Raw genomic sequence first — 11,686 nt, 5'->3', positions numbered from 1 at the left:
GGTGGCCGGATGACGTGGCTGAGTCAGAGGAAGAGGCTGAGGCGCCGGGGGGCGGGGGAGGCTTGGGAGCGGGCGGTGACGGCGGCGGCGCGGACGAGCCAGCGGCTGGGCCCGGGCCCCGTGCGTCTGTCCGCGCCCCGTGGATGCGAATCGGCCGCGGCGGCGGCGGCGGCGGCGGCGGCGGCGGCGGAGGAGGAGGAGGAGGAGGCGGAGGAGGAGTCGGTGGGCCGGCGCCGGGCCGGTGGGAGCGCGGAGGATGAGGCCGCTGCCGGGCGCTCCCGGCGTGGCGGCGGCCGCCGCGCTGTTGCTGCTGGTGCTGCCCCGGGCCCGGGCGGACGAGCACGAGCACACGGTGAGAGGCGTCCCCGGCCGGCGCGGCAGCCCCCGGCCCGCAGCCCGGCCCGCCGCCCGGTGCGGCTCGGCGCGGCCTGCAGGGTCCCCGCGGCCGCCGAGAGCGCCTTCCGGTTGGGCCTGGCGGAGCAGGAACCCCGGGAGCTGGGAGGAGGCGTCTGTGTGCGCTGTCCGGGCCGGACTCGGCTCCCGAGCGCCTGGGCCTCCCGGCCCGACCCGCGCCGAAATGGCGCCACGCTCCGGGGGCGAGGCGGCCCGAGGGGAGCGGGGCGAGGGGCTGGCCCCCGGGAAGGGAGCGGGGCTACGCCGCGGCGGAGGATGGATGCACCACGATTACCCGTCGCACACTGACCAGGAAATAGCCGCCACTTCTGGGTCCTCCCCGGCCTTTATTTTTCCTCCTGCCCAAACCGGATCAAAACCCTGGCGTGGGAGCAGCACTGACGGACTTGGGGTGAAGAGCGGGTTACACGTGTCCACGCACGCGCTCGGTCCTGGGCCTTCCTTGTAACTTTGTGCGCACCCTCCAGCCCCTGAGTGAGGCGCCCGTCCCGGGGGTCTCCCGGCGGCTCCTGGCCGCAGGGGCCCCGAGCTTCCCAGTCTTCCTGTAGGCCAGGAACAGTTCATTTTGCGTTTGGCTTAAAATAGATTGGCCGCTTATTTAATTGGCGTTTTCACGTCAAAGTGTGGATGTTAACGACTCTCAGGTGACTTTCACTTGGGGCTGTAACTCATGGTTTTCGGAGTGGTGGGTGTGAGTGAGCCAGGCAGGGAAGTCTTGTAAATTGAGATGTCGCTTATCGAGTGGGGTGGGTGTGTGTGTGTGTGTGTGTGTGTGTGTGTGTGCGTGTGTGTGCGTGTGTGCGCGCGCTTTAATACTGTAACTCATTAACCACATGATTTTGCGTGAGAGATGGTGTATGTACTAGATCTGGAAAATTCGGGGGAGTCTTGTGTCATTCCTGGTAAGTGAGGAAGTGAAGTGATCATCCTCATTTACTCAGTGGACCCTACTTTAGATTTAATTTGTAACTAATCAGACCTCTTTTCTCTAGTTCCTTGGGTTGGCTGGGCTTTTAGTTTAGCTAATGAACGCTCTAAGCTTTTGACTATTTTACCTTTGGTCACAGCCAAAAACTTCTTTTTGAGACACGAATCTGAAATCAGTGATGTGTTTTTATGCTATATCTGTGACTTCACCTTAAGATGATTTTGTTCACAGTGGAAACGGTTTGATTAAAAAAAGGCTTCGTATTGTTTTCTCTGTCAGGTCAAATCTCAGAGTGTAAGAACTGTTCATTTGCAGTGGGAATCCCTTTAGTCAGTTGTATTGTCTCTAGTATTTTTTGCAGTTTTTTGAACACTTCGGGAAAGTTACCAAATAAAGCTCATCACAACTTTCTCTTACCTAAAACTCCACTATACAGGCATACAAATTTAAGATTAGTGTTCTCCTTTTTGATCTTGTGCTTTATATAAACTGCTACGAATAGGGAAAACTATTAATTACTATTTCACAAATTGTAGGTATATAAAAAGGCCTGAGTTTAATTTATAGATGTATGATGTAAATATAGATTTCACTGCAATTTTATTGCGGGGAACATTTCAGGTTTTTATACCAGTAATTGAATTTAAAATACATGAGAAAAGCTTTTTGAGAGCGTATAGTACGTGTAAGATAATTGCTGGGCACAGAGATATAGAATCCACTTCACTTTATTCATGAACTGGTCTCTCACATGGTTACCTGTTATTAATATACATTATCTAAAAAGCAAAAAAGGTTCTAGGAAGAATAACATTAAGCTATAAGTATAAAATTTAAGTAAATGTCTTTTTTTTGGCTATTAGAATTTCTATTTTTCCCAAGTTTCTTGAAAATATTTCTTGAAAACTGGGCATTCACCTTAGTCAGATAAAGGTATTGAAAAGTTATCATCAAGTGAATTTTTTTCCCATCAAGAGGGCAGAAGTAGCTAGTGAAGAGAGAATGAGATTGAAGAAGGAGAAAAATTGCCAAGGAAAGGTTGTTGAGTAGGTGTGCAATAAAAACTTGTGGGATTGAATTATTAATTAAAGAGCCATTTTCAGAAGTTAGTTTGCCCTTTAGATTAACTTTCTGTGAAGGCAGTTTCCAGCTAGAAATAATAACTAATAGGATTTTTGTTGGCCGCGTGTGCTAGACACTGTTCAAAAACTTTACTTACTTACTTACTTACTTACTTACTTACTTATTTATTTATTTATTTATTTATTTATTTATTTATTTATTTATTTATTTATTTATTTATTTATTTATTTATGATAGTCACAGAGAGAGAGAGAGAGGCAGAGACACAGGCAGAGGGAGAAGCAGGCTCCATGCACCGGGAGCTCCAGGATCGCGCCCTGGGCCAAAGGCAGGCGCCAAACCGTTACGCCACCCAGGGATCCCAAACTTTACATATATATTAACTCTTGTTTTAGATGTAAATAACCTTGTGAGGGAAATAATATTATACCCTTTTTATAGATGGGGAAACCAACGCTAGAGGGGTTATTTGTCTAAGGCCACATGGCCAGTGGGAATGCAGGTGGGATTTGAGCTCAGTCTGAATTAATGCAGCCCTTTATCCTAAAAATAGGACAGTAAAATACTTGGTATTAAATTGTATTGATATTATTTTGTATTGATATTATTAATAGTATTTTGTATTGATATTATTTTTAAGTGCTTAAAGAAATTTTTGGGTAAGCCTTAACTCCATAATGGGTTGCTACAGAGATGGTTTAGCAGTAAAGACGGATAGGGCCCACTTAATAGTGCAGTCACACTATTAAGGTGACTACTAGGGACCTGCGCAGTCACATAATATGAGCAGGCATGTGGATACTATGCTTGCTTTGTTGCTCTGCTGTCACCAGCTAGAAATTTTCTATATATATGTATATATATATATATATATATATATATATTTTTTTTTTTTTTTAAGTAATCTCTACATCCATTGTGAGGCTCAGTCTTAGGACCCTGAGATCAAGTCGCATACTCCACTGATTGAACCACCAGGCACCCCTTAATAAAATTTGAACAAGGAGACCTGCATTTTTATTTTGCACTGGGTCCCACAAATTGTGTACCTGGTCTTAAAAAGGGATAACTAGTTCATCTAGTTTCACAAAGCCCGTTATTTCTCTTATTTTACCTACTGAATTAGGATTCAGCTGACCATTTGACATGGTATTTTGTATGCACTTATTTATGCAGAACTTTTAATATTTTCATAAGGATGATGAGAAGGAAACATGCTGTTGACTTCTGGAATATATACACATCTAGCATATATAAAGATGTATCCTTCCACTTTTCTAAAGTTAAATCATACATAGATTGTAGGATATACCGTTTGGAATAAAAAAATAACACTTTCATGAAAAGACAAGACCTTAATATGTGATTAAGGGTCATAAAAAGGACTTTTTTAGGGTGAGTGAAGGGTATAGAAGGTGTGGTTTATGCTTATTTGGTTTTCTGAAACTCAGAGAACTTGGAAACATCTATAGTTAGATTGCCATGTCTCCCAAGATTCCAAAGGACTCTGTTAGAAAGATTTCAAATTGAGAATCAGAATTTTAGAACTGGGAAGACTTGAGATCATTTAATCCAACACATTCATTTTCCTAATAGCCTGAAGAGGCCTAGTGACTCTCTAGTCCTTTTTTTTTCCCTACTGTCTTGTAGGTATAATTTCCATAGTAATACTATGTAAAGATGTCAGCACCAAAAACCAATAATGAAGGGCACCAGAATCTTAATGCATTTTATGGTTTGTACTGTAGCCTTGAAGTTTTATGGGTTCTGTTTCCTCAGGATCACAAAGTCAATTTTTTTTGTCTCTTAACATGCCTACGTTCGGTGCTTAGTACAGTGGTATTTAATCAGTGCTTGTTGAGTGACTTGAGTAATTAGGGAGCTACTAGGGACAAGAATATGCAGTGTTAGAAGCGTGAAACCCTATTGCTTAAAGCACAGTAAACAAATCCAGACCATTGTTCACTTAAGATACAGAGTCTTTGGGATGCCTATTGTGATTTAGGGCCCTAATTAGGCTAAATCCCATTTCTTTGTGGCCCATTGTACCTCTGCTAGGTAATGTCAGAAGGACCTGATCTGTGCCTGGAGTAGCCTGCACTCAGTCTCTACTATAGACAGTTATACCATTGAGTGATTTCAGGAATAGTTTGTTTGCTTTCCTTTGGCAAATAGCAGCTTTTGTCTTTGTCTCTGTTGGGAGTATAGGAACTCTTAAAACTTACTTGAAGATTTATAAAGAGAATAAACTCTTTACTACAGGTGAATTTGTGAGTACTTTAATATAGATCAGTTTTAGGAAATGCTATAATTCGTTGTCCTATTTTCAGCTGTACTCTATGGTAGACTAAAAGTTTATTTAGGTACAAGGCTATTTTGAGAGAGGGAGAGAAGGGGGAAAGAGAGCATGGTTATCTCAATAGACTATCCAAAAATATACTTCTATATTTTGTAATTTGTATTAAAATTATGTTGTTTTAAACAAAAGATTGAAATGATGATTTCTGAAACACTTTCAGGACTAGATTTTACTCTCTCAGATATGTATTTTAAAACAAACATGTGTCTTTTACCTCATCACATGAAGGTGGTAGCATTTGAATGCTTATTCTGAGCCCTTGGTCCTTTGCCTGTGAATATAAATTCTCATTTCTTTATTCAGATTTTACATGAGTACAACAGTAACACTATCTCCTAAAGTATTCTTCCTGAGAAAAAACAATTCATGATCTCTATCAAGAAGGGAAATTTCTGTGTCTCCCTTTTCTCAGCACATAAACAGTATTTAAGTAAGAGAGGCCTAACATTGGTGACATCCTGAGAATAAAGGTCATGCTTTTAGAAATTAGAACACAAGCAGCTTCTTAGGAAGGATTTTTCTTTAGGGTAGATTAAAGGTTCAGATGGAAAAGTTGTTCGGTATCCAGTACTGTTGTCAGTTGCTTTGTACAACTGTCCTTTTTTCATATTTTCTTCATTTAATTTTTGCTCTTTAATGAAGCCAACTAGCCATTAGCAAAAGTTTAGTCCTGAGTTTGTAAGCTTGATACTAATTAGTTGCATGATCTTGGACAAGTTATTTAACATCTCTGTTCTTTAGTTTGTTTATTTTAATGTGTAAAATGGGGAATAATAAGACCTAATAAAATTTTGAAAGGATTAAATATTCATGCAAAGTCCATAGAACTATGCCTAGCACGTAGTGTGTGCTTATTGTTAGCTGATAATACTGTTGGAAAAAATGGTGAGATCATGTTAGGGATTGGTCTGTTATGGCTTTGCCTGAGGACTGGAGGGTTTGAGAAAGGAGGATTTGAGTAGCTTTACAGGATTAGCTAAGTGGTGAGGAAGGCATTATAGATTTGAGGGATGGTATGAGAAACAAGGTGGAAAAGGAAAGGAAGGGAAGGTACTATAAGACCATTTTGACTGGAGTGGACAGCCCAGAAATTCAGGGTAACAGTGAAACTCTTCTGAGAACTGGAAAATGAGTAGAATGGTGAGGTCTTTACCTCCTTTCATTTGGCTACTTTGCAGAAAGACTTCATGGAAGGAGCTACGGCCTTGCTCAGGGATCCCCTGATCCACTGATGTGCTTCCTTTACTTTTTTCCTCCCCTTCTTCTCGTTATACTCTACAGGTAGGTTATAAAACTTCGTCTTTCTCAGTGTCATTGGCCAACTCAAGAGTTTTTCCAAGGAAAGGGTTTATTTATTTTATAAAGTTTTTATTTATTTATATATTTATGAGAGACACACAGAAGCAGAAACTTAGGTAGAGGGAGAACCCTGCTCTATGCAGGGAGCCTGACACGGGACTTGATCCCAGGACCCCGGGACCACGCCCTGAGCCAAAGACCAGACGCTCAACCACTGAGTCACCCAGCTGTCCCTCCAAGGAAAGGATTTAAAAAGAGCTTGCTAGGACTTCGTGGAATGTTTTGAATGTGATGTATACCTTTTTAGCCATAGGTAGAGAGAGGAGCCTTACCTGTTGCCCTCTTCCAGCAGACTGGTGGAGGTCAAAGACTTTCTCTACAGCTTTAGGGAAAGGTTTCTTTCTCTTTAAAAAGTTGTGTGAAGTCTTTCTTTTGATATTTTCTAATTTCAAAACATTTTTTTTAAAGATTTTATTTATTCACGAGGGACACACACACACACACAGAGAGAGAGAGAGAGAGAGAGAGAGAGAGAGAGAGAGAGGCAGAGACACAGGCAGAGGGAGAAGCAGGCTCCATGCTGGGAGCCTGATGTGGGACTCGATCCTGGGTCTCTAGGATCACGCCCTGGGCAGAAGGCGGCGCTAAACCGCTGGGCCACCAAGGCTGCCCTAATTTCAAGACATTTTTTTTTAAAGATTTATTTATTTATGATAGACATAGAGAGAGAGAGGGCAGAGACACAGGAGGAGGGAGAAGCAGGCCCATACCGGGAGCCTGACGCGGGACTTGATCCCGGGACTCCAGGATCGCGCCCTGGTACAAAGGCAGACGCCAAACCGCTGAGCCACCCAGGGATCCCCAATTTCAAGACATTTTTAAGACACATTTTCTCTCTTGAAAAAGAACTCTTGGGAGCACTTACTCTTAAGGGATAATCAAGAACTGCAATGAAAAGTAACATTTTAGGTTCATTATATTGACCATGGTTTGCATAAGGGAGTGATGTAAAAGAAAAGAAGCATTTTTACCTTAATATTCACCCTAATTACACCCTCCATATGTGTATGTGTAGTTATATGTATGAAGGTGTGTGTATATTACCTATGCATATTTCTGATTATTATTTCAGTCCTCTTTCCAGGACTCTGGGGCTACAGAATGGTGTAGGTTTTGTGACTGCACTTTCCATCGTATCATCACAAACCGATTGCTCTGTTCAGGTTTCATGAATGGTTAAAATAAGTGACTTCAGAATGTGTAGTTTAATGTAAACTGTGACCCTTCGGTTATTTTAGCCTTGGTTTGTATGAAATAAATGAATGCCCTATTTTAACAAGTATTTATGTTCAAGTTTTTGTCTACTTTTAAAGTAATTATGAGTATTGGAATTTATAGAAAGTGTTTTTGTGCTTATTTTTACAAGTAACATTTAAACATTGCTGCAGACTTAGCACGATTAATGACAAGGTCCTCATTGATAGATCCTCTTGTTCAGCATTCTCATCTTAAGTGCATGTATTTTGTTACCTCCCCTTTTTTCTCTCAAAGGCTACTATTGCAATCAGTGCACATATTAGCCAGTACACATACCTCAAGCTTTGTCTTTTTTAGTAAGTTCCTAATGAACTTTACATGTCAGCATTTTCCGGTGTTTTCCCATCATATTTATTAATGACTTTTTGTGTACAGAGAGTTTTCTGCCTAACAGGCAGGTTTCATTTCTAATACCAACGTTCGTCAGTTGATACTTGATTGGTTTAGCTCACTGCTTTGAGAATTCTTATGGTATATCCATCTCTGTATATTTAGCAGAAAGGGGTACCTTTATTAATTAGTGCTATGTGACCATGAACATTGAATGGAAGAGTGGTGGCACATATAGCTTTCTGTCAGCTGAATAGAGATGTATAGATATATTCAGACCTTTGATTAATTCCTTCATACATGAAGATTATCAACTGTTTTTCTGAATTCACTTGAAACAGCTTATGATTTCCTATATTGTTATTCATTCTGACTCTTCTCTGCCAAGGCAGAACTAATCATTGCTTTACTGTTGCTACAATAGCCCTTTATTACCTTAATTTTAACACTTATTTTTTTCATCATTAATCATTTATTTGTCTGGCTCCATTATGGATTGTGAACTTCTTAAGGGAAAAGACAGCATTTTAATTATTTGTGCATTGACCCTTGAACAACATGAGTTTGAACTGCATAGGTCCATTTACATGCAGAATTTTTTCCCCCATAAGTACAGTACAGTATGATAAAATGTATTTTCCTTAACATTTTCTCTAACGTACTTTGTTGTAAGAATATAGCATATAATATATATAACATACAAAATATGTTAATCAACTGTTTATGTTGCTGATAAGGCTTCTGGTCAACAGTAGGCTATTAGTAAAGTTTTTGGAGAGTCAAAAATTACATATTGATTTTTGACTGCAGGGTGGGTTGGTAACCCTAACCCTGCATTGTTCAAGGGTCAACTGTGTATCCTTAACACCTAACATTGTGCTTGGTATTTGTCTCATATACTCAAAAAGTAAGATAGTTTGTTATTTTCTTAATGACCTGGGTGATGTCTTATTTGAGCAGTGAGATATTTATCTTATTTGAAGATGAGGTAATGCTCTTAGGGTGCCAGTGGTGTGAATCAATAGGAAGAGGTAGATGCTTTGAGTAGAAGTAGACAAGTCAAAGTTTTTGAGAATACAGAGGGACTTGGGGTTTGAGTCTCCTGAGAGAATGGTGGTACCATTAGAAAAACAAAGATGAAAGGCTAGATTTGGGTGGGATGAGTAATGTTTTTGGAGAGGTTGGATTTTTTTTTTTAAGATTTTATTTATTTATTCTTGAGAGGGGGGGGGGCAGAGACACAGGCAGAGGGAGAAGCAGGCTCCATGCAGGAAGCCTGACGTGGGACTCGATCCTGTGTCTCCAGGATCACGCCCTGGGCGGAAGGTGGCGCTAAACCACTGAGCCACCTGGGCTGCCCGGAGAGGTTGGATTTTGATAAGTGTTTGTATATTAGTTTTAGATGGAGAACTGAAGGTAGGAATTTGGTAGTTTTGGTTAGTTGGATAGCTTCCTTTGTTATATGCTCCATAGCACCTTACTTTATTATAATTGTTAGTTCAGTATCCATCTTTCCCTTTAGGCTCTGAGCTCCAATAGGGAAGGGAACATGTTTGTATCCTCAGTTACAAACATAATTATTGGCATATGGCAGGCACTCCGTAAATAATTGTTCAGTGATTTAACTTCTGCACTAGTAGTTGACTTAAATTGTATCCAATGGTCTCTTCAATTTATGTTGCTAATTAGGATTACTAGTTTTAAAATTATTTGGGTAATTACTTTTCATAGAATCATTGGAATTTTAAACTTGAGATCTTAGAAATCTTTGGCATGCTGGAAAGGTGAAGTCACCTAACCAAAGTCATTGGACCACACTCCAGATTTAACTACATACAGTATTTACTGAAGGGGAGAGCCAGTTATTTTTTCAAAGAAATATGTATACAGTGCATGTCTTTCAGGCTAATAAAAGGGGGGAAGATAGAATGATGGCTTGAATGGACTGTGAAGATTTCATAGTATGGCTTTCTCTTGTTTAGTCATTTCTCTCCTGTCTAGTCCTTTGCAATGGCCATGGAAAAGATTAGACAGGAGATGAACTTTTATTTGCCCGTGCTGGCAACACTAGATTTTTTAGTTTTTAATGATTACCATGAGGTTCTAGATAAGCTATTGATTTTCTTTCCTCCTTCCATTTCCATATTAGCATGGTGAATAATGTTGGTTCTGGGTTCATAATTATTTGATGTGCTATTGGACTTTGTTTAAACAATACCTTTGGTAAATTAAGCTTAAGAAAAGGTGGATCTGTTTGAGACCACAATCAGAAGATACAATTTTAAAATTCACCAAGTGTTGGGGTGTCTGTTATGTGTCTGACTCTTGATCTCAGGGTCTTGATTTCTAATTTTGACTTCATTGCCTATAAGCATAAAAATCACCGAGTGTCTTTTTTAAGATGTGGACATTGATCATCGGATTAAAATAGATTTCCAGTATTTTATTTTATAGTTTCTCAGACAATACACTATTGTTTAGCACAAATAACAAATATTTCCTTAATTTGAAGTAAGTTTTTAAAAAAACATATTATGATTTGCTTTTCTGTCTCAGTATCAAGATAAAGAAGAAGTTGTCTTGTGGATGAATACTGTTGGGCCCTACCATAATCGCCAAGAAACATATAAGTACTTTTCACTTCCATTCTGTGTGGGGTCAAAAAAAAGTATCAGTCATTACCATGAAACTCTGGGAGAAGCACTTCAAGGAGTTGAATTGGAATTTAGTGGCCTGGATATTAAATTCAAAGGTAAGTAAACCTTAATAGTCCATATAATACAAGTTAGATTGTAGATCAGGGTTTCTCAAGCTTGGCACTATCGACATTGGGACCATATGATTCTTCTTTGTGGGAGGCCATGATGTAGATTGTAGGATATTTAGCAGAGTTTTGGCCTCCACCCAGTAGATGCCAGTAGCACCCTCCAGTTATTAAAACCAAAACTATCTTCAGACATTGCTGATTGGTCCTAGAGAATCATGGCTTTAGATGAAAAAAAAAAAGTTTTAATCTACAACTTAAGTGAATTGTATTTAGAAAAGTATGTTAGTAATAAAGAATTATTTTGAATATTTGTGAAATAATAAAATAAATAATTGTTAATAAAACTCTACTTCCTCTAACCTATTTCTTTCTGAAAAGTCATTTCTAGTAAACCTTCTATGATTGATATATATGGTTGGGGAAGACCTTCATAGATTCATAAATTCTGGAGATGCAGGTGGATAGATAGTATATGGATAGATACTTAAAAATTTTGTGTAAAGCCTCAGATCCACACTTGTACCACTGGCTTGGAGTGTATTAATCAGTGTGCATTAATTTACTCTCTCAATTCCTAGAAGATAGTGTGGTTTTAAATTTTTTTAAGTCAAAGACTTGTCAAAATTGAAAAAAATCCTGATCAATTTATTATGTTGGTATGTATTTTATCAGGCCCTGTAACTGTGTTTAAACTTTTAATTTTCCTCTGTGAAGTTTGCCAGAGAGTGTATTTCCTGCATAGACATTTTTAACTCAGTGAGCAGAAGCCTGAGTAATTGAATTTTTACAGGATCTTTGATTAGGCATCTTGATTTTTGAATAGAACTTGGATCTTGTAATCAGGAGCTTTGAATTTTAATCCTGTTTCTTTTACTATATTGATTTTACTGAAGTTCTTTAATTTTGACTTCATTGTCTATAAGCGTAAAATGAATAGTAACTGACTTCTGGTATTTTTGTACTTTTGAGAGGAGGATGTGAATTGAGATATTTTATTTATTTTTTCTTAAAAAGATTTTATTTATTTATTTGAGAGAGAACATGCCATCCAGAGAGAGAGAGCATGAGTGGGGATAGGGCCTGAGGGAGAGGGAGAAGCAGACTTTCTACTGAGCAGAGAGCCGGACATGAGACTTGATCCTGAGACCTCAGGACCATGACCTGAGCCAAAGGCAGACATGTATATAAC

General features: G+C 39.7%; 1 protein-coding gene across 1 annotated transcript in view; it reads left to right on the top strand.

Annotated features, from left to right (window-relative positions):
- Positions 1-206: 206 nt before the first annotated feature.
- The window catches only part of TM9SF3 (transmembrane 9 superfamily member 3), a 65,883-nt gene continuing 54,403 nt past the window's right edge, over positions 207-11,686 (top strand). The window contains exons 1-2 of the mRNA XM_055346189.1: positions 207-352; positions 10,287-10,482. Coding sequence (XP_055202164.1) covers positions 257-352; positions 10,287-10,482 — 292 coding nt within the window. The 5' untranslated portion in view covers positions 207-256. The remainder of the gene's footprint in view (positions 353-10,286; positions 10,483-11,686) is intronic.

Source organism: Nyctereutes procyonoides, unplaced genomic scaffold (assembly GCF_905146905.1).
Source record: "Nyctereutes procyonoides isolate TBG_1078 unplaced genomic scaffold, NYPRO_anot_genome, whole genome shotgun sequence".
NCBI lineage: Eukaryota > Metazoa > Chordata > Mammalia > Carnivora > Canidae > Nyctereutes > Nyctereutes procyonoides.
The sequence above is the reverse complement of the archived record's forward strand: the minus strand, read 5'-3'. Positions and strand labels throughout refer to the sequence as shown.